The sequence below is a fragment of the Anopheles cruzii genome, chromosome 2, assembly GCF_943734635.1.
Source record: "Anopheles cruzii chromosome 2, idAnoCruzAS_RS32_06, whole genome shotgun sequence".
Classification (NCBI taxonomy): domain Eukaryota; kingdom Metazoa; phylum Arthropoda; class Insecta; order Diptera; family Culicidae; genus Anopheles; species Anopheles cruzii.
The window spans coordinates 53,646,423-53,669,738 of NC_069144.1; the positions used below are offsets into that span (position 1 = coordinate 53,646,423).

At 50.6% G+C, this 23,316-nt stretch overlaps 1 protein-coding gene across 1 annotated transcript; it reads right to left on the reverse strand.

Annotated features, from left to right (window-relative positions):
* Positions 1 to 458: 458 nt before the first annotated feature.
* Positions 459 to 22,526, reverse strand: LOC128266966 (protein encore). The gene is made up of 12 exons (XM_053003756.1): positions 22,080 to 22,526; positions 10,807 to 12,597; positions 10,496 to 10,675; positions 10,178 to 10,380; positions 8,507 to 8,728; positions 8,057 to 8,421; positions 7,850 to 7,977; positions 7,201 to 7,776; positions 6,751 to 7,138; positions 4,450 to 6,668; positions 4,274 to 4,367; positions 459 to 4,039 (listed from the first exon to the last, which is right to left on the reverse strand). The coding sequence occupies exons 1-12, from the start codon at positions 22,524 to 22,526 to the stop codon at positions 3,963 to 3,965; spliced, it is 6,690 nt and encodes a 2,229-aa protein (XP_052859716.1). The 3' UTR covers positions 459 to 3,962.
* Between the last annotated feature and the right edge of the window lie 790 nt (positions 22,527 to 23,316).

Sequence of the window (23,316 nt, forward strand, 5' to 3'; positions counted from 1 at the left end):
GGCTGCAACATGGCGCAGCGACAATGAGGATCTTCCACAACGGAACTGTACTAACCCACTGAGAGTCAACGCTACTCTCACCTTCATATTATATAGTATCCAGAGGCAATAGAAGAGGCCATCACGATTGCGTAAATGCAGGGAATTTATCAATCAGACCGTTGCTCGCAACTCTAGACAAGTTTAACGAACCCACAATTTTGTTGCCTACAGATATTTGGTGAAAGTTTGGCGTCAAAGCAGTTGCACTGTATTAATGGTTCAAATCATTAATCGACAGCAACTACGGAAAAAATCGAATGTTTCGAAAACAAGGTACTACAAAAAAGCTTTGATTGTGCAATGAACGCAATGAAGATAATGGGCTAAGATTGCAGACGCGCATTGTGGCTGCCGCACTCGGCTTCTATTTTGTTTCTCAATTTCATCCAGATTAAAATTGCGGACATGTTCGGTGTACTACTTTACTTTTTGTTGTTTCATTCTTTAATGTTTTCATTCTTCTGGAAATAGTTTCTTCCTTTGTCTCTGCAGCCCGTTTTACTTGCTTTTTCTTAGAATTATTTGTTTTGTTTTATCGGGTTTTTCACTCGCATTTTCGCTTTTCCCCCCAATTATTCGTTATTATCATGCGCTTCTTCTCCCTCTCGCTCTCTCTCTCTCTCTCTCTTTCTCTCTTTCTGACTATCCTTCTGACTCTCTACTACTACTGTCTCTGGCCTTCTCACTTTCCCAGTGTATATAAACTAAAATAAATACAATCTTTCGTATATATAATAACACATTTAATCAACCGTTTCGTTTTTTAGTTTTGTTTTGTGTGTCTGCATGTTCAACTCATTCACTCCCTTCAAACTCTGTTCGTAGCTAGCTGTATTATCTCATTTATCCTGTGTTTGTTATCTCTTTTTTCGATATTCATGTATTTTCTGGATATTCATTTGTAGGCGTTTCTAATATGCTGTTCTCTCTTCCTTCTACCTCTCTTGTTATTCTTTTCGTTCCTTCTGATGGCGGCGCTTTGGTCTACTCATGCATACAGTGTTGTTCCAAACTCAACATGTGCTCCGATGTTGGTTAGCGGGTTTGTTTTCTCCAGGAATTCCTTCAATAAAATGGCAACTGTATTTTCATATGGTTTGGTGTAGTAGTAGTAATCATTCAGTAGATGGTAAGATACGAGAGAGATGTGATTTATTATTCCCTTTGGCAGAATTCATAAACTTATTCAATATCGAACTACTTGACTCAGCAAACTTCATGCACTTATAAACAGAAAAAAACTTTGTTTCAAGAAACAGTTGCGTTAAATAATAAGATGTTAAAGTTACGATTTTGGTGACGTTTTACAGTATCACCGAGTCCATGGTATATGTGACTAGAACGATAACGCTGCCACAACCAACGGGTAGTTTGGTAGTTTGCCCCTATTTGTGCTTTAGTTTGCCATGAAATCTGGTTTGAAGTTCAACTATTAATAGTTCCTTGCGGAGGTACCGCTTTGACCCTCTTTTTTGCCCAAGTCCCAACTCAAGCAACAATCATTGCATGACATTTTGTACCACGTTAACAGAAATCTTCCGTTGCTTCTTTTTGCACCGTGCGCAACACTGAAGATAGACGAGAAGTGAAGGAAGCATCTATTTGTACTTCAACAAGAAGGTCCGCATGATGGACTGCACATGGGATCGAACGGGGCGAATAGCGAAGCTCTGTCTTCCACTCATCACTGTGCGAAGACATCGAGGAGAATCCGATTCCCGCGCACATGCATGTTTGAATCCAAGGAGGAGTGAAAATTTATTTAGACTTCATAGTAAGCACTATCGAACGGAAATTTTGAGTAAAAGAAAAGAATTTGTGATGTCGTCAACGTCTGAACGACAAGAATTCAGTCGAATTCATTATGCCACTGACGGATGAAGGAAGGTTTATATGAACGTACTTTACAATATATAAGTATGGTTTGTGTCTAAGGTACTACAGTGTTAGCCGTTTCGGGTACGGCTAGTTATGTGTACGGCTCTTACTCAGTTTCGTTCGGTTTAAATATAGTAATCCATGGTTTGTTCGGTTGATTGTTATAAGAAAAATGCTTTCTCATTGTGGTTAGTGGTTGATCGGCACTGTAAAGTAAATAGGTGTTCTACTATAAACGATCCATTCTGGGGATGTTGTCTACTGTTGTCTTTTCTATGCACACAGAAACTGGCCCTACCATACTGTCTCATGGATATACAAGGAACAGCACCACAGTTTGCACACCACAACCCTGCCGCGGGTTGCTGTCCACACAAAAAAGTGGCTACATAACTCTCAATGTCCTCGCATAACATAAACGTATGGTGGCAAAGTAACAAAATCTGCGGATAATTCGAGGTGTGTGGAGTCTTGGTTTAGAGTACAGAGTCTCAGACGTCCTTAAGGTTCCATTGCTTAAAATGGCTCGACGAAACTCAACCGAATAGTGTCTAAAACAAAGTGCTGGGGATCGGATTTCTTTATGCTGCCTCATTGTAAAAGATATCGATTGATTTGACGGTTTGGTTTGGAAATTCTAATATTCGGATTGCAGAGAGGATCAGTACATCGTAGCGGTGCCTACTAATATTTACCGTGGTCGTAGGATCGTAGCCCACACACACACACACACACACTCACACACACATTGGACCACCATCGTTGGCTAATCACAAATTTGAACCATTCATAGCCATCGTTTGTTTTAGTAGTAATGCCTTTTAACACTCTGATTTGTTTACACTCCTTCTCCGCGCGCCATCACTCTGGTAAGCACCGATCGACCCCCCGGGTACGATGGCTTTTGGCCGTATCTATCACAAACAGCGATCGGTTTTGTTTGTGTCCTCGGGGAGAACAGTTTGTGGGCAAAATTGAAGAGAAGAAACCTTCGCGGTGCGCGCGCTCTGCTCTAAGCAAAATCCCACCATTTCAACGGAACAATCACAGGCTACGGAACCGCAAACCCCCGGCGGCCGATGCGATGCCCCCCATTTACTCCCCACTTGTGCGTGCATGTGCACAGTTTTGCGGCGTTCGGTAATAACGAAACAATGGATCGTAAGCGAGCACCGTAACAGCAATCAGGAGCGAAGGATAAACATTAAATTTTGAAAACGGCAACTAAAGAAAATTTTGCGGCGGCGGTGGCGGCGGACATTTCCTGCACATCGTCGTCCTCTCGCTCGCTCTCTCGTGTATCTAATAACGTTCGCCAAACACCGCGCAATTCCTTTTCGTCGAGTTTTAACGATCCGCCCAACACATTCGACCGCATGTTAATGTAGCGCTGTAGCACCGCGCTTTGCGTTACCACTGCGATAAATATCTCATTCTCTGGCCGCTCCCAAAGACAACACACGGTTGGGTCACACGTTGGGTTGTAACACTGTCCCCCGGGTAGCACATTCCGGGTCCCCTCTGTTTGCGCTTGCGGTGTTGTGGTGGCCGGTTGCGTTTAGTTTTATCTATTTTGTTTTAAAAACGTTTTCCAAACGTCGTGTCCGTGTAGCGAGGCTCGGCCGGATCAGTACTGGAGGCATCGGCAGGCTCCCACAGAGCAGAGCACAGGAGAGAGATGTTTTGCTGGATGCTGGTTATACTCTACAGGTAGGTTCACGTTGCCGGACATAGCTGCACCGAGCTTATTATCCCGATGCTTTCAGATCACATTATAATCATAGTTTTTGTTTTGTTGTTGCTTGTTGCTTAGTTTCATTTTTGTTTCCGTTTGTATTTGTGTGTACGTGTACGTGTACGTCTAGAATTGTTGCGGTACTACGAACTGTGTTTCGGTTATGGGTTACGGTTAGTGGGGATTTGCATTCGCGTTGCCTATGTCGCCAGTGGACAGTGGACTACTGCTGCCCTATCGTTAACTACCGTCTCACTATCTCCGGGCTGCACACCGGCACGCAAGCTCCGCGATGATTGGCGATGATTTACCGGAGAGTTTTGGTTGCCTTATGGCCACTGTAGCCACTGTTGTGCTGTGGTCGTGGGGTGAACTGTCGTGACGCTGTGTGGGAAAATAGGAAACGGTTGAGTAAAGTGTCGCGATACGCGATTCTGCACGATCAAATGATGATGATGGTAATTTGGTAAAAAGCGAAGCACATTTAAAACTCAACCTGCACGACGACTGTGCGAACATGAACGATCGGAATGAAGAAATCAAAACGGAAATACTACGGAAGCTGATGGCTAGGATCGGGCCGACTGATTGGTCGGCCTCCAAACGGGTCGCTTTTACCTGGCATAACCATGTTCATCGTGGGGTACACACCGGCTAGAGGACGTATCTCGTTCGGGGGCGATCGGCGACTTTGCGGCAGCGCGAGCGAGGGCTAGAAGAAGCAGAGAAGACACCGTGTGTCAGCACTCCGTAGTGCCCCGAACGGGCCGTTCGCCTTTGTGTCATGTACTCACGAAGTAGGCCTGTCCGATCTTGACGTAGGACATGCCGGCCGCCGCAGCGTTGATCGGAATCAGCTGCTGATGGTACGGTTCGACGGCGGCCGCCGCCGCCGCTGCAACGGCCGAATTGTGCATGACGGTGGCCGTCGCTGTCATGGCGTGGGGATGGTGCGCCGCGTGGCCACCGCCATTGCCACCGGTGTTGGCCCCGCCACCGCTGCTGCCGCTATTGCTTCCAACGCTTCCGCCACGCTGCGAGTGGCCGGTGGCATAGTACGAAGCCTGTCCGTGTGGCCCTCCGACCCCGCCCAGCGATTGGCCACCGGGCCCGTGGGTATAGTAGTGTGTCGTCCCTCCACCACCACCGTGGTGGTGATGGTGCTGTTGCGCTCCGCCTGATTGTAGGTGCTGCTGATTGCCAACATTATTTCCGTGAGCATTGTGGTGGTGGTGCTGCTGCTGCTGCGGATTGTGATGGTGCTGCTGGGGAGCGCCATGTGACATCGACTGTCCTCCACCATGGTGTCCACCGCCGACGTGGGAAGTCGGCGTCGACGGGTGGTTCGACGGGGCCGCTCCGTGCGCTCCGTGATGGTGATGGCCGGCTGAGTGATGCGTGGACGGTGGTCCCTGTAGCCCGGGTCCCTGGTGACCGTGCTCGTGCACCGACGACGACGTAATACTGTTCGGCGATCCGTTACTTTCGTTCGAGTTCGTGCTCGGCGTGTTGCGGCTGTTGACCACGTGATAGCTGTTCGTCGTGCCGAAGCCACCGCGCTTCAGATCGAGATTTGGCGGCTTGGAGGACCGGTTCAGTCGCGACTTGTCACCACCCATTCCACCACCGTTGGCCGTCGGTGGGCCGACCACCGCACCGGTGGCCACCATGGTCGGGAGCGTCGGAATCAGGGGCGGTTTGCTCGAGGAGCTGCCCTCGTGCCGGTTGCCCTTGCCCGGAGGAGGTGGCCCCAGTATCAGAGGACCGCCACCGACCGTCGGTCCACCACCACCACCATTGTTCCCTGTGTTGGCCGGATAGCTACCACCCGTTTTTCCCGGCCCGGCAAAAGAGCCACCTCCGCCACCGCCACCGCCGGTCGGGCCATTCGGAGTCATCTGACGGACGGTGGTCCCGGAGGGGTTACTGTAGTTGAAGTAACTGGACCCACCGGCCGTGTTCGGTAGCCGTCCCTTACCCTGGTAGCCGCCACCGGGCCCATTTTTGCGTCCGTCCTCCGTCACCGTCGTAGGCCCCCCGTAGTGGTGATGGTGGCCAGTGGTCGTCGCCACGTAACCGGTCGCCCCACCGCCATGCGGTATCATGGGAGGCGTAGGAAACAGTGGCATCCCGCCCTTGCCGCCGTGGTGCGTTGGAGCGGACATTGGCAGCGACAGCGGTGTGCTGGGAGTCGACTGCGGGGTCGGCGCATTCGGTGCACCGTTATTGTTGCTGCCGTGGCTTCCGGTGCTGCTACCGTTGCTGCTGCTGGTGCTACTGCTGCTGCTACCTCCGCTCGCAACGTTCGGTCCATTTGCGCTGGAATAGTGAGTCCCTGGGCCCAACACCGGATCCTGTGCACCGATGCCGCCCGCGGACCCATGCGGATGAGGATGGTGGTGACTGTGATGATGATGCTGCAGCTGCGGTTGTTGCTGCTGCTGGTGATGATGGTGATGATGGTGAGCTTGGGGAGGCAGCTGTTGCTGCGCTTGCTGTGCGTGAGGATGGAATGGCGCGGCAGTGGGAAGCATCGAGTTGACGGCCGTGGCGGCCGTTGCACCACCCGCCGTCGAGTGAGGATGCGCTGGCATCGGGCTGGCGAATGGAAGCATGTTGGGGTAGAGGGGCTGCGGAAACGCCGCGTACATCGGGGTGGCCCCCGCCGACGACGGGTCGGGCAGCGGTACGGGAACACTGGAGGCGAACGGGGAGATCGGCACGGGCGTCACCGATGCACTGTGGTTCGAATGGGTCGGCGGTGGATGCGACGCTCCGTGGCCCGTGATGTGATTGTTCGGTGGCGTTGTGTTACGCTTGCCGGACATCGTACCGGCCACCACCGACGATGAGCCGGACGTGGCGGCCGACGTTATGATACCGCCGCTCGTCGGCGTTTGTGCGATCGGAGGCGGCATCAGGATCGACGCACTGCCGACGGCCGACGTCGGTACGGGCGTCTGAGGAACGTAGTAAGTGATTGGCTGGTTCCAGTAGTTCTGGTACGTGGCACCTGAAACGAACGCCAGAAAACAGAACGCGAATGCGTTACACCCCATCTGACCTGACCTGACCAGGAGAAAGCCACCACCTACCATTGAACGGATACCCGATGCCGATCGGATAGCTGATTGGATACTGCGATAGCTGGGCGGCCGCCGCGGCCTGTGCGCTGGGGAACTGGTCCGACGAGTACATGAGCGGGTTCTGGTAGAGGGGCGCCCCGCCGTAGGCAGCGGCCGCGGCGGCTGCCGCCGTTGCCACCGCCGTCGGTGTGTACGCGATCGGGTGTAATACTGTCGAGGTGGCACCGGCCGGAGCGGTGTAGAGAGAGGCACCCGGTGTCGAGCAGAGACTGGCGGTGTCGCGCTGCTGTGGGTCGTACACTGGCACGAAGTACCCACCGGACATCTCCGTCGGATCCATCGTCGTGGGATATGTGTAGACGAGGGAGGACGGCACCGCGTAGATGGCCCCGTCCGGCTGTTGGAAAGAGAGCACCGATTAGCGCCGAAGCTTAGCGCCGGTCCATTGCCACCACTTACCGCAGTCTGATATGTCGTCGTAGACAGACCCGGCGTACCGTAGACGGTAGCACCCGGGAGTCCGCTACCTCCACCGTCGTACGTGACGGTGTACGCCCCCACCGAGCCACCCCCAGCGCCGCCACCGCCTCCGGCGATGCCACTACCGACACCGCTCGGCGGAGTGGAGCTTGCGTAGCTCGTCAGGGGAACCACAGTCTGCACCACGTTGGCCACCTTGACCATGTCGTTCTTTTTGTCCACCTCTTCGACCTCCTCCGGGCCGGCGTCGGTTGGCGTTTCACTGCGGTCCTCCGCCTCGTCATCGTCGTCCTCGTCGCCCGCCTCCAGCGTGCTGCTGTTGCTGACCGGTTCGTGGACGTGGAGCAACTGAACACCGCCCGACAGCCCCTGGTCCGACACGCAATCGGCCCCCGAGGGTGCCAGTGGCATGCAGGACGACCCTTCGACCTCCTCAGGCGCTCTGTCGCCAAGCTCGTCGTCGAGCAGCGCGGACCGACCGTCGTCTACCAGCAGTGTTGAGTTGGCAGTATTCAGGAGATTACTGTTGTCGTTCTGATTAGTACCGTAATGAATCTGAAACGAACCCAATTGTCGCGTTATATCGAGCGGCTCAGACCGTCCGACCGTCCCTGTCACTGCTACTAACTTCATTCATATCAACTGGTTGCAATTCGCTGGCCTGCAGCATAGGACTAGTGGCTTGATGTTTCTGTAACTTCAAAGCGCCAAGCTCGTTGGTAGTTTGTGAGATTTCATCGCAGATGCTCGAGTTTTCTGGGGAAAGGTAGCGAAAAAGTGTGTCCACAATTAGTTGACCCTACGCCAAAAGCCGCTCCACAGAGCCCCATCGTACCATCAAAGTCCGCACTATCTTTGGAACCGAGCAGCTTTAGGCCTCCGGTGCTGGCACCGGTTCCATCGTAGCACCCGAGCTCATTGACCACCTCCTCCGCGATGGTCGTCGGCGTCGTCAGGGTGGTGATAGGATTATCGCCCGGCCCGGCCATCGCCGTCTGCTGCCCGCAGTCCACCGTCCTTCCCGCTGCGAACGGCGCATCGATCGAGCTGTCGTACGAGCTGCTACTGTTCAGGTTGTGCTTGCTACTGAAGGACTTTTGCTTTTCAAACTTGCGCTTCGACAGCTTACCGTTACCCGGACCTGGCCACGAGCCTCCCGCCACCGGCGGTAGGTTGGAGGGATCGAAGTGATACAGCGTGCTGAGATGGCGGCCGAGAGAAAGAACAGAAAGAAAAGGTTAGAAATCGGGCACGAACGCACACACCACCGTCTTTCGGTACCTACCCGTCCTGGTTGACGATCGGTTGGAACGTTTGCGGATCGATCAGCACGCTGCCCTTGGGCACACTGGCCATATCGGTGACGGCCCACATGACACCGCAGGTGGCGGACGGCGAGGGGACGCACGGTTCCGGCGTGTGGTCGCCGCTACCGTACCCGGTCGGCGACGGCGTCACCGAGTCGGACCGGATCGACTGGGTTTTGTAGCTGGAAGTAAGGTACGACCTGCGTTGAAGGTAAGCGTTACTTTTCCGATCGACACACGGGAAGATTACGCGGGAACCCACACGCTGGAGCAATCGGAGCGGAGCGGAGCCACTGCGCTGCTAACGATTCTAGCTATGTGGTACGAATGGCAGAACCGGAGAAGTAACTCAAATGTTAACGAATTTCAAAGCAAAGTAAGAACGAAACGAAAGAACGCAAAGAACGAAATTTCAGCAAAGTAAGGCTAATTTGTTTGAATGGTCTGAATACATGGGCTGAATAGTCGCAGGCCTAACACATAGACGGCACTAATCTTATAGCATTCGCCGCGTATTCACCTTCAAACGAATACAGTTTCAGAGTCACTTTGACCTTTGAAAAGAAAAGTATTAAACTTAAATGATATCTACTCAGAAGCTTGTGAGTTGTTGTGCTAAGACAATGGATCAAAAACAAGTTCATGTTTTTTTACACTGTCACTTGATGAGAAAAAATACCCTTCCAACGGAGCAATGGCTTAAAAAGTACAATAAGGACCGTACGATGTGCCGCATTTGCTCGCTGTTGAACAAAACAAGAATGTTTTATTGATTTTGTGCAGTGTTTGGCAGATGTTTAAAAAAAAAGAAACAAACAAACAAAGTTTAAACAAAGGAAAATGTTTGCGTCGATATGAGACAACGGAAGAAAAATGAACCAACCCATCACATCTCTACGAAATCAAAACGATCGTCATGTGCGTTAGGAGCTACTGCTGAACCTCGCAAAAGGGCTCTCAAACCACAACAATCGGTTGGAAACGTTATGACTTTTAGAATGTACGAGGTCGATATTCAACGACTATCTTGAGAAGGGAAATACAATCAACCGTGAATATTATATAGTATTTTTGGAGCGTTTAAAGGTCGAAATTGCCCAAAAAACGACCTCATACGGCAGAGAAAAATATGTTGTTGTTTCATCCAGACAACGCACCGTGTCACGAACTTGCTGCCACATCCATCGTATTTGCCAGATTGGACTCCTAACGACTTCCCTGTCTGTTCCTAGACCTCAAAAACATCCGGTAAGCTCACCGGTAAGACATTTCGGTCGAATGAAGAGGTTATTGCTGAATCTAACGACTCCTTTTGAGGCAAAGACTAAATCGTTCTACAAAAGTGGTATTGAAATGATCGAACGGCGCTGGAATGATTGTCGTATGGCTATCGAAGGAGATTACGTTGATGAATAATGCCAATTTTTAACGTGTTTTCTTTCTCAGGCCCGTGTCTTTTCAGCCCACGTGTTAGTTCAATAATTCAATCGCAAACCAAAGGAAACCAAAGAAAAACATCAGAACGAAGCGATTAAAAAGCCAATGCTCGTTTGGCACACGCTACACGCCATCGGCTCTCGCTCCGTTGATCCACACCGCGCGGTTTCCGGTGAATGCTTCCGATGCGTGCCACAACCGCGTCCACCTACCCACTGCTCGATGGCGACAGCCGCCACGGGGTGTTCTGGCTGGCGTTCGAGTCCTGCTTCGAGAACAGCCTGGCACCGGCACTTTTGGTCGACGTGATCGAGTCGCCCCGCAGCAGCGATGCGTTCTGGGACGACCCCCCGTAGCCGCCGAAGCTGTGCGATTTCGACACGCACGGCCGCTCGTCCGATCGGCCTTCGATTGACTGTGGAAACGGAGCGGAAAACGGAATCGGATCAAAAACGCATCCGGATGCAAGGCTCTCCTGGGGATGGGGAAGGTCGGGCAACTTTAGGGACGCGTTTGGGGGGCGTGCGTACCACTGATTGTACTTTCAGCAGGCGGCTATTTTGCAACTTCTGCTGGTGACGGGCGCCGACGCTCAGGTCGGCCAGTATCGTGCCAACACCACCACCACCGCCGCCACCACCACCAGCGCCGCCGCCACCTCCGGCACCGTCGGTGGAGTTCCACTGCCACTGGTCGGACTCGGACTCGTGCTGAAAGCCAACCGGAGATGATGGCGCGATGGAGGAATGACGGACGGACGGACGGGATGGTTCGTTGTATCGGAAACGAAAGGATAATCAGTTTATGCTGAGGAATGCTGTGCTGCGGACACCACACCTACCTCACGGTTTTTGAAGAGTCGCCGTTTGCTCTTCTCGTACTCTTCCTCGCGCTCCTCGAAGCTCTTCGCCTTGCGATCGAGCATGCCACGGTCCGGGCAGTGCAGCAGCCCGCTGCCACCACCCGTCCCGGCTCCTCCCATTCCGCCACCGCCGCTGCCCACGAAACGCTGGTACTCGTCGAAGCTGTGCGTGTCGCGCTTCAGGATCGACTTGCGCGGCTCCTCCGAGAAGCTGTCCGCGATCAGATTCTTGAACCGGATGTCCGGGATGCGCGTGGCGGGCGTCACCTCCGCGATCACGCACTGCTGCGTCGCGTCCACGTTGTGCTCCATGCCGAAGTACGCGGCCACCCGGTGGATCAGCATGCGGTTGTAGGAAGACATGGGCGGAAACTTCATCTGGCTGCGGCTGCGGTCCATCGCCAGTGCGAGCAGCTCCTTCTCGATCTTCATCAGCATGTTGCGGTCCTTGAAGTTCTTGTTGAGCGTCTCCTTGAAGAACTGCAGCAAGTTGACACCGCTCTGGTCCGTGAACTGATCGCACGAGTTGTCCCGCGAAACCATATATCCACCGCCGGCACTTCCGGTTCCAGTTGCATTCGTTACTCCTCCGCCCCCGGTGGTGCCACCGTCGACACTGGACGACGAGCCACCGCTCATGTGCTTTAACCGGGCCGCCTTACTGCCGCCTCCCTTACCGGAAGCACCGCTACGTTTCTTGCCGCTTCCACCGCCGGACCCGGTGGCGTTCGGTTGCGAAGTCGGCGTACCGCCACCCGGGCCCGCCATCAAGTTGATGGCCCCGATGCTGCCGCCGCTGCTCCTCCCCGTAAGGCTCTCTTCCATAGGACTGTCGCACCGGATGTAACGGGTTTCCGTTTCGTGCGAGAACTGTATGTTGATCGGGGTGCCGGACGCATCGGTGCCGCTCCGTCCACCACCAGCCGCGGGTCCCTCGTCTTCGTCGTCATTATGGCTACCGCCAAAGTTCACCTCCCGCTGCTGCTGGTGGTGGTGGTGGTGGCGCAGACCGTGGCGGCCACCGTCGTTATCACAATAGTTGCTATTCGCTGCTGCCGGTACGGGTGAGGTCCCACCGCCCGCCGTTCCGTTGCTGTCGCCCTCGTGCAGATCGTCGTTCGGATCGTCGGCAGCGGCGCCAAGTGTAGGTGTCATTCCGGACACCCGCACCACGCTGGGGATGCCGCATCGGTTCCGTGTGCTGCCGGTGTCACCGCCACCGTCCGGTTGATCTTGGCCTTGGCTGCCTTTCGAGTCGCTGGCACTCTGCGGTGCTTGGTCATCGTCGCCATCGCTGCTGTCAGGTTTACTGGCCCCAGGCGTCGTCCCCGCGTGCTGCTGACTGCCATTCTTCACGCCAGTGGCCTTCGTCGGGGCGCTCGGATGATGACCGTTGGCCGGATTGAAGGACGTTTTCGGTGGCGTCAGCTTCGGGAAGTCGACGTCCAGCTGACTCTTGCCATTCGGCACGGTGCCGCCTGCGGTCGGAGCGTGCTTGCTAAGACGGGGCGAGTCTGTGGGGTCACCGGCGTCATTCACGGTGGGTCGGTCCGGCAAACAGGATGGCCCGTTGCTAAGCACGCCGCCATCACAACCGCTGGCGGTCGTCGTGACGCCTCCGGGACTACTGCTGCTGCTGTTGGTGCTGCCGATCGGGTTGCTGCCGCCGTGCTGCTCGGATGGAGATCGTGGTGTAGGCGTCCGGGGCGGGGATGTTGACTCACGCATGGCGTGACTGCGGGTTAAATGCTTGCCTTTTCCACCAGCAATCTACAAGAACATGGTGTGGACGAAAGAAACAACAATCAGTGAATCATCGACGACAACCTTCTCGAATGATTCCTATTCCGATTGGAGGAAATCAAGTGGAAATCATCGCCCGCAACATAAAACTCGACTCCATGTTTAAAAATGGCAAACGGCAAACTATTGATCCGTTAATTATGCGTGGCATTTACTCGGCGCCTCCGCGGGTTTTCTCGAAATCACGGTTCAATAGCGGAATTTAATTGCACCGCGCCCTGTACCATATAATTAATGTACCTCCACACTACATAATTAATGGCCGTGCCCATTCCACGAACCCGGCTACCGTCGCTTAGGTCCACCCGACCACTTGAAGGTGCCACCGCGACGCTCCGGCGGCATCCGATGGACGGTCCGCTCCTTAGCACCTTAATGAGAGGGTTAATTAAAAGTCCTAGCCTAAGCCACGCCACGCCAGAGGTTCGCCCCTTCTAATTACTATCTACCGTCGGGGCCGGATGGGTCAATCGGTGCGGTGCGGTCATGCTGAGATACCTGAGGATGACCTGCGGCCTTAAAGGCTCACGTTTGAGTGTGGGGCGCTGAAAGGACCGCACACACACACAGAGCACTTAACAACCGCTCAAGAGGGCGGCGGCAGGTGCTCCGACGCATCGGAACTTATGGAAAAGTTAACGGACCCAAGGTTGTCGGGCCCGGGGATCGCAAATTAAGGTGATTTAATTTTCACAGAACGATCCATTTGTAATAGCAACTGGACAAGCGAATACGGTGGTTGTGGAACGAGTTTGCGTCGAAATGATCACAAAATGATCACGAAATTGTAATTCCAGGGACTACGGATACTAAGGACCGATTCACGACCGACTAACAGCAAACGGTCAAGTTCCGAGTTGTTTCTGAGGATAACAATCTTTGTGCTTCCTTTCGATAATTGCAAGGAGGACCAATTGCTGACCTTGCCTCGATGCAATACCGTGTAACATACGAGACCAGAAAGCTGTAATGGAATCAAGACCACAGATCACATTTTCTAACATTCCATAACTAATAAGGATTCGTCTTTCTGAGATTTTTACTAGAGTATATTAGGCATTTCATTAATGCTCAAACATAAACGGTGAGTTAATTTTGAGCTTACATTTAGCTTCCATTACTCAACTCTATTAAAGATATCTATCACATCATACGCATGCCACAGGCAATGCAAATTGCTTTAAAATAGGCCGACTATTAACTCCAGCATTCCTTTGATCAAAAACATTCAACCATTAGTCGACCAGCAATAGGAACAAACAGGCATCCAAAAAACCGCATAGCCGAAAACTTAAGTCAAGGAACAGCACCACATCATCGAACACCGATCCACACTAATCGATCAGCGGACGATTCCGATGGCACGATGCAAAATAAATCACACTAATCCGGTTCGGCTCGGTGATAGGATTACGCACCCACGGTTTCCGCTTATTAACTTTACTGATAAACGAATTAGCCGGGAAACGGCGGGCAACGCCAAGGCAAGAAAAGGAAAACGCAAACAGAGCGACCCCGGGAAAAGTTGCAAGTCACGCCTCGCCCGGAAGTTGCTCATCAGCTTAGTTCGGGTCTATCGAATTTATGAACGGGCCGCCCCGACGGTGACAGCCGGCCGGCCACCGCCACTGTTTGCTCTGACTAATGACAGTGGAACGGAAAATTACTGGCGGATTAGTTTCCAAATCACTCTTCGTTAGGCGCATTTACATTGATTAGTGGCACACCTCGACGACCACGACACTAAGTCGGTGGCCATCCGGCCAGGGGAGGGGAGGGGGGAAAGATTAGACAAAATACGTTGGCCAAACATCGGAAGAACCGAGCCAACCGAGCAGCCACGTAAATTTCCGGCTTGCCATCGGATCCTGGCGGCACCCGTTCACCGAACAGATCACTGTGGCGTAAGGTGAATTCGATCCACTTCCGTTCCCACCAAAGGCAGATGTGTCGGTTTGAAAGGGTGGGTTTCCGGACTTCGTTGCCATACTGTGCACGATCTGCCGTAGATGGGGAAACGGATCAGGGATCAGAAATCAAAGTTGTCTCGAAACAAGTGATTTTCAGAAAATTATTACTGATTGATGAAAGATTCATTGAATTTTTAAACTTCATTAGAAATATACTCAGCTGGTTAAACATTGGATCTGTAGGCGTCGGTCAACTGAAGAAACTTTTACATTACGAGCTAAGTATTATTAGTATTTTGTGGGATTGAAATAGAATTCTCTATCGTGAATTAGTAAATCCTGGTCAAACGCATAAGTATTTAGATGCTTTACTGTCCCAAACTGAACCGTTTGAGTTAACCCATTAAGAAGAAGCGACCAGAGCTTTTCAACAACAAGAAAAGGTGTGATTCGTCACGGGAAGACCAATCTTAACGTATCGTAGAGAGATCGTCATAAATTGACAGCACTAGGTAGAGAAGCTTTAAAGTATCCACTATAGAGCCAGGACTCTAACCTGATCAATACCGATGAAATTGTAGTGCAAACCGTAAAATAGCAAAAGATTTTAATCAATGAACGGCCAGAAAAAGGGTAAAAAAACAACCAAAACCCGGCGATACCTTTTCCTACGACCCAATATTTCGCCGATTACAGTCGGCGGCATGAAGGACCATAAATGATTCAAACGATACGCTCAATTTGAAATGCCGAAACGTCAACTCGGGTGTAATGCTTCGGTGGGGTTTGATGGGGCATAATTAACAATCATAAGTCACCAAATACCTTTGACCTTCACAAATGACGCCCGCAGCACAAGTGTCGCCAGACCACTACTGCTACATCGGCCAAGCATTATTAAGCCGATCTCCGGAAGCATGTCGCAAGCCGCACTTCATCGCACCACTCCCCAAAAATCGGACGGCTTTTCGTTGTAAATTTCTTAGCAACCACAATGGTCAGCACTCCATCATGCTGGCCGTGATTAATTCGAGAGTCGTAGGGAGACCCACACCGAGGCTTCGCTGGTCATCGCCGGTCGACCTCCGGGGGGCGCCCCTTGTAGAGTTCGGGAGGGGGCCGAAGAAAGCTAATAAACCCGGGGCATTAAAACGGTTCCGCAAAGGTCGTCAATCTGGTGACCGCGGCAGAAACTACTCGCCCGGGGCCAAGGACGCAGGAGTCCGGGACCTACGGGCCACACGAAAATCACGCTCATTTACGATCAATAAATTCCGACCTCGATTCACCGACCGAGGCTAAAGTTTCTGGGCTCCTGTCGCCAACACCGTCACCATCGCCAGCCAGTAGTTTCCTGTTCTTGTCCTGCTTCACTAGCAGACTAACCACCCGGCAAAGGTTTGGTCGGAACATTTTAATGCCGTCCGGGTCATAGCAGCGCGCAAAGTTGACTAGGCCCAGAAGGTTCGCCGCTCCGGAGCGCCGGAAGTATCGCTGGGGAAATAAATCAAACGGAAAAGCAACTGACAACAGACCCAACAACAACGATTGGCCGCGTAACAGTGAACTTAAGGAAATGTCAATGTCGATATACGTTCGATGTAGTCACACAATTTTACGCGATAAATATCCATTCCGCTCGACACCCTGAAACAGGGGCGGAACAAAAGACGCCCAAGACTGCGGAACACTAATGATGGTCACTAATGGAGGTCGGTCTCCGCAGAAAGGTGGACCGAAATTTGAGCGCCGCCGGAAGTTGCAAAGTAATGTTTTTCACGGTCAATCCTATCAGATCGGAGCCCAGGTGTTTCGGTAGAACATGCTGTCGCGGTTCAATTTATGGCTTCAATGTTTGGTGAATAATGGGCGAAGGATCGATTTGAAACAACTGCCAAAGAAAAATGGAATAAACTTTTTTAGGGTGTAAAACAGAAGTTCTAAGTTTCGAAACATACACACACACATATTCTCATTCCGTTAGCTCACGTGATAACTCAAGACGAGAAATGAAACAAATTAAACATATAAACACGTAAAGAACTTGAAATTGATGAAAGAAGACAAATTTGCTTGGGACACTATTTTCATGTTAACCAAAGAAGCGAGGGTCGTTTTGTTGACCAATGGAGCAATTAAAATTATTTTACTAAAATTATCGAATTGCACTCTATAGCAATATCCAAAATTATCTTGATGGTCCTAGAAAGAAAGTGAAAAATAATACACAAGATACTGCATAGTAAAATACGACCCTATGATATAAAATTTCACTCAATAAATCATGCAGGTCACGAAAAGGCAGTAACTTCTTGTTCAAACTTTGAGCTTTAATATCGGGCACTTTTGTAAAGATTGTTAAGCAATCTTTAGAAATGCCCATCGTATTTCTGTTACGGAAATACTGATGGCAAACAATATCTGCAATTCAAATGGAGAAAATCCATAGCAAATCCAAACAGAATTGTTCGCCAATCGATGGCAAAGACCTTGGACAACATTAACGTGGTGCGTACTTTCCCATCCGGTGGGCGGTCTGCGTTCGGAGGAGTCTACCACGCTGTTGAAACGGGTGGACTAATTTCTCCATTACTTATTCATCATCCAAGAGCCCATTCCAGCCCGACGCGGGCCATACTGCTGTGTGGCCTGTGGGTTGATTGTGCCGGAATGTAATTATCCACAAAGAGAGATACGCTGTGCGCCGCCGAAGCGTGCCGCTAACAAAAGGATTGTTCGCAGGACATAAAAAGGCTAACACATCGAGTGTATCGCACGCGACACAACCATCACCCCGAGATAGCTCCTATTGTTTCTGACGAGTTGTGTCTTTGTTTTGTTCCGGTGTCAAGGTTTACGTGCTGTTTTTTCCCCCGGTCACCGTGGGAAGATGGCTGCCGGCGTGGCTTTTTTCCCCTGGAGAATACCACAAAAAGCATGGAAGGTGGAAAAGGGGATCACCTTTAAAAGGCCCATTTGTTCGACGGCCCCAGTGATGCTGCCGCTGCCGGTGAGCATGGCAAATGTCAATTATTAAAATGACCTCCAAACGTCCTCCGATGTGCAACGGGAAGGAAGGTGAAAAGAAAGGGCCGGAAAGAGCATAAAGAGAGGCGGCATATGCCACGCAAAGTGGGTTCCCATCATTTGGTATGCATTTTTCATTGTTATTACATTTTTATTTTCGGTTACGGGATCCTTTTTTGAGTTCCTTTATGATGATTGGCCACATATTTTCCCAAGCCAGGCAGCATAGTATGGGGAATGAAATTTTAATTATAATTAGTAACGCGCTGACAAATAGTATTTATTTCACATTATGTCAATAGCATTAAATATGCTGAGGTACTTATACGCTTTTGAAGCCATTTCCAAGCGTGGAAAAATGTTGAGTTCACCTCACCGAATACAAACACCAATAGTGTGCGAGTATTGAAAGCAAAAGAAGAATGTTTTGACGTGAGCTACCAGGCGTCTCCATTGTCGCATGACAGCCGCGTCCTATTTTAAAAAAGGAAGGATTCATCAAACATCGAGCATCGAACGATGCAAAAGAATGCTCGTGGAGTAACAAGGATTTAGAAAAAAGAAGCCAACGCCATCCTGACAACTATTAGTCCTAAGTCTCTAAGTCCTTAGGACTATTAGCTCTAATGTTCAACATTTACTATCAAACTTTCAAACACACTAACAAATCACATGACGTCCAACAGCAGCATTAACTCTAAAGCTGCGAAGGTGATAAACACTTTTTATTGGTTCGGTGCCATTTTAGAGTCAGACACGCTGCACGATCATTTTTCAACCGCCGCAATTGCGTCCGACGGCGGATGTACGGACACCATCATCTGCGGCCAAATGAGCCAAGGCATGCCACCACGACCGTGGCGACCACATGACGCGAACGGTGACGCAAATCATCCCCAGGACGGATGGACGCACGATGACGAGCGCTTAAAATGGTCGACAAGCAGCGCCGTGTGTTGTCGTGTGGCTTTCGAGCGCGATCGTTTAGCGCGTGCACACGAAACGTGACAATAATACGAAAAACAAACACCAACAAAATCTATCTCGAGCGAAACACAATCACGACGTCATTAACGATGACGGCCAGACGGCCTCTCCCTCGTTCTCTCTCGTGTGAGGTCCGGCGTATTTTCAACTCGCCGAAATTTTCGGTTTTCCCAGCTGGCCATTAGTCATTTCTTCGGTCTTCATCGGAAACAACCATGGCACACATACACAAACAAGCTAGCCGCGCGCGTTGATGTTGGCGCAAATTGACGAACGGAAAATGTCGTGCGGTCATCTCTCCACCATCTCTTTAGCCTCTCTCTCTCTTTCTCTGTCTCTCGCCTGATCTGTTGGTTCGATTTTTGGCAGCGACAAAAATGCAATCTATCTTTAGCCGAAATGGCGAACACGGCGTCGTTGTCCCGGTGCCGAAATGCTACACGGCAGGAACGTGTCGAAGGGGGAAAAAAATGCTCCCTTCAATGGACGCAAACAACATGATGATAATGGTGATGATGATGATGATGATGAGGAGATGTCACTTGGTTTTTTCATCTTTCGATGCTGTTTCCCTTTAATGTTTACTTCTCTTACTTTCCAGGTCATTTTCACAACTGTAGCCTCCGCTTTCGTTTGATAATTCGTTTCTTATGTTTCCGTGTTATCTATTGAACGCAAAAGCTTCTCTTAAACTAGTTGTTGTTAAGGTTAGTCTAAGCTAAGCGTTGAATGTTTTTTGATTTACTGTTTTATCATCGAGCTTATTTTATTTTGTGTTTTCGTTATCTTAATAAATTGATTTGTTTTGTTATATTTTTTTCAATTGTACCATGTTCATTTTAGCTTCTTAGCACATCCTTTATCCAATAACTGTTATGCCATAACAAAACTTACAGAACGCAATAATTTGACAAACTCCAAATGTTTTCTACCGGCATCATCCGAGGCGCACGTTGTTTTAAAATTACCCCACACATCACACACGGTAGGATCCTCTTTCGGAGCGAGTGGTGAAAGGAGAATTTAATTTTACTTCACCACACACACGCTCGAAGCGACGAATTTTACCCGCGTTATGTGCTGCTGCTGAAACCAGGCGCCACGCGCCCGAAAAGCGCCTTCGTCCAGGACAATAATCTCCAAACGCGCAACGGCAAAAAAACATCAACAATCCGAACCCACTAAAGCCCACGAGTGGGTCGCAAAAAAAAATTTTAAAACACTCCTGTTCATCCTTTCGCCACCCAAAAACTAACACGGGAAGGGACCGGCTGATGACGAAGGCGCGCGTAGGGCTGTAGAAATGCTCCCGAGGGAGAAGGAAAACAAATGAATTCATCATAAATTTAGCATCCGCCTTGGCTTCTGCTTCCTATAAATAAACGCCCGAAGCTACGGTTGAGCCTCGGGGTAAGGTAAGGAACCATGTGCGTACACTTTTACTGCAAATGATTCCGCATCTTACCGACGGACGACGGTAGCCGACGACTTTTCAATGTTTTCAGCAGCAGAGCGCGAAGTTTTTTCGTTGAATCAGCATGATCAGTAGAGTTACCTCCGTAATACCCCTTCGGGGACCATTACTACCGTTCCCAGCTGTCACTTGTCTTGTTTTTCTTTTGCCAACCCGGTAAGCAAATTGAAGAAATGATGATCAGCCCGAAAGCAAAACGATGACCATACAACATAATGTTAAACCAGAGGCATCAAACGGTTTCGGTTCATTTCGAGCGCCCATTTTTCTGGAAACTTCCTTACAGCTTAAAAAAGAGGGCCGAAACGTACGGTTTTTGTTAAACTTTCTGCTCCCGAAGTTTGACTTCTAGATAACAATGCTGCGAGCATAGCGTAGTCTAACTTTTGGGTTCACCATACCGATCGAAAGTAGACGAAGGAAACGAGCGTTAACTACTGTCTCGCTCACCCGAAGTCACCACCTTTCCCGGGTCCGGAACCGGGCGATGTTTGACCGTTTAAAATCCCACGCCTGCGATTAGGTTCGCCGGAAAGGATGTCGGCTTCGCAAGTCGTCTAATTCAATTTGAACGGTTCACCGCGCAACAGGGGACCGTAGCCAAGCCGAGGAGGAGTGTTTTTTTTCTCTCAGTCGACCTCAAACGGTTCCATCTAAGTTTCGAAGTGCGAAAATTATCCATAATGTGTTTTATCCAATTAAAACAGTGACCGTTTTCCAAAGAGCGGCGGCTAAGGCTGTAGGGCTATCGGCGAAGAAAACTTCGGTTAAGGGCAGTCAACCACATTGAAGGTGGTGTCGAACAATCATTAAAATAAATCAGGTTCAAGCAATCAGTTCAAAATAACACCAACAAAGGACCAGGCGCCTCCATTGCGATCCGCAGACTTTGGTAAACAACAGCACAGTGATTACTGGATGATGAGCAATTTGGCTTGGGTTAGAATGGCAAAGTCTAACCGGAGTGCGCCAATTATTCGGCCCCAAACATAGAAGATAAAATTGAAAAAATAGAAGATACGTCAATAAAGTCTTTATACCCGCCAAACAAGTCGATGCAGAGAGAATGAGTTAATGGTCCTTTTAGAGTTTCGGAAAATTCTACCCAAAACCGGACGCAACTCTCATTTGGTCCACATTACTAGGGACAATTGGAATTGGATCTTTAAAACTAGCCTGCCTAATTTCCGAGCCGGAAATTGGGAGTTTCAATACTGTTCATTGGAATCATAGGAATGTGTCGAATGCATGTTAACGGCGCATGTAAGCTTCATCAACTATTTCGACCATTGCGGTAGTTGAAATAAAAGTTAACCTTTTCGTAGTAAATAAACACTTCTTAGCCTCAGTTCTACTGTAGGTTCCTCTGCCGTTAACCGGCATGAGTCTGGCCACAAACACGCCACATCTCCACGTTTTGGGCGAAAATCATTTTTTTTTTATCTTAGAAGAACGAAGCGGGCCGTATTTATGTTGCTGTATGAAACACTTGGATGAGGTCCAGCGCAGGCAACAGTTGATAGGCTCTAGAAGCTCGTACAGAAGCAGATATAAATCTTGCCCCGAGCAAAGTTCAGTTCAGTTATTTTAAATACACTATTTACAGGATATGAGAAAGCATTTTACAGGTTGTAGGACGCGTGCGCATGGAAAATGTTTTTTTTTTTTTTTTAATTTACAAACAAAATGGTCGGCAACGAACAACGAAAATACAATCAAATCCATGAGCACGCAACCAAGTGCAGGTGAACATAACATCAAAAGCTGAAGCATTATTATTTGCGGGGTGCATCGAAGAGCTACGGTACACGTATTCTGTACATCATTCCCACCACGGAATCATACGTGGCGGTGTTGAGATTGAGCATAATTTAATTAAAACAAATGGCGGAAGGAAATAAGCATAAGGACTTATCTGGCGGCGCACAGCGAGGAAAAAACAAATCGCCATGCACCACATGGCAGTGTGTCGTGCCAGAAAATTGAGGGAAGTAAATTTAGGACCACCCGCAGGACGACCACCGTCGTCCCCGGAACACACAACAACATACCCTTTGCTGTCGGCTTCCGCCGGTCGTCTGACGGTTGCTGCTCGCTGACTCGGACGGTGGCTGCTGATGCCATTCCACGTGCTGACCCTGACCACTTGCTGCTGCTGGCTCGGAGGAACACCCCCCGCCGTTCTGTGGGTGGTGGACGCCACCGGCTTCCGGGTCGGTGGTTGCCGGCTGCGTCCCTCCGTCACCACTTGATGCTGCTGCTGCTGCGGGCGGGTCTGTGGCGGATGCTGTGACGGTTGCTGCTGAGGCAATGGCTCCGGGCGCACATGGCATGTCGGCGGAGGGAAATTCGCTCTCCACCGGCACCAGCGGGGCTGGGGCAATGATGCGATGTGCGTTACAGACTGTGGCCGGGCCTACTGCTGCTACTGCTGCGGGTGATGAGACTGATGACGGGGCAGGTTGCTGCTGCTGCTGCTGCTGAGCAGCAGTGCCCATGGCCAGCAGCAACGGAGAAGAGGAGGGAGAAACCCTTGCTGTAGCTGGCTGTGGCGCTGCCCGGGGCGGCTGGAGCCGCGCGGATGGCACTACGGCAGCGGCCGCCGTCTGCCGTCGTCTGTCGGATGGCGGTGATGGGTCAGTGAATGATGATTCGAGCGGAGGCGCTGTTGGCGGCGGTGGTGGTGGTGATGGTGGTGGTGGCGGTGAATGTGCGACTGATGCCGACGACGACGACGGTTTCCGCCCCTTCCGGCTCCGCCGGTGCTTGCTCTTGGTCGTACCTTTCTTGCTGGTTAATGAAAGCAAAAAGTCTGCGAGGTGTAGATGTGTGTGCGAGAAGGTGAGCGTGGCGAAAGAAAGTGTCCCGCGAAGTCACGGAGCCACATACAAAGAGAGAGAGAAAGAGAAAGAGAGAGAGAGAGAGAGAAAGAGAAAAGAAAATGGGCAAATTTAGAACCGGACCAAACTTAAGAGCGAACGGAAAAACGAAGCTTCCAAAAACAACGCGCAAAGTCAATGGAAAGAAAAGAATAATCAAACCTTTTTTTTACATTTTCCCTTCCCCGAACCAAAACGGATTGCGAAAGTCGTAGAAAATGCAAAGGCTCCAAAGTGTGCCAAGTGTGTGGTCTCTCTCTCTTGGTGGCCTTGGTGGCCGGCGGCCAGAGTGCTGCGAATGTAGAGGGGCGGTGCGTTGCTAATGCTGTGCGTGTTATGGCGCGATACATTTATTCACACTAACCGGGTTTGGAGTGCGCACCGGCCCCGGGAAAGCTGATGGCAAGCT

Coding starts and splice junctions, on each gene's coding strand:
- LOC128266966 (XM_053003756.1), bottom strand. CDS start 22,526: ATGGGCACTGCTGCTCAGCAGCAGCAGCAGCAGCAACCTGCCCCGTCA. Junction 7,978..8,056: donor AGATAGTGCGGACTTTGATG/GTACGATGGGGC, acceptor ACCTTTCCCCAG/AAAACTCGAGCATCTGCGAT. Junction 7,777..7,849: donor AACCAGTTGATATGAATGAA/GTTAGTAGCAGT, acceptor GGTTCGTTTCAG/ATTCATTACGGTACTAATCA.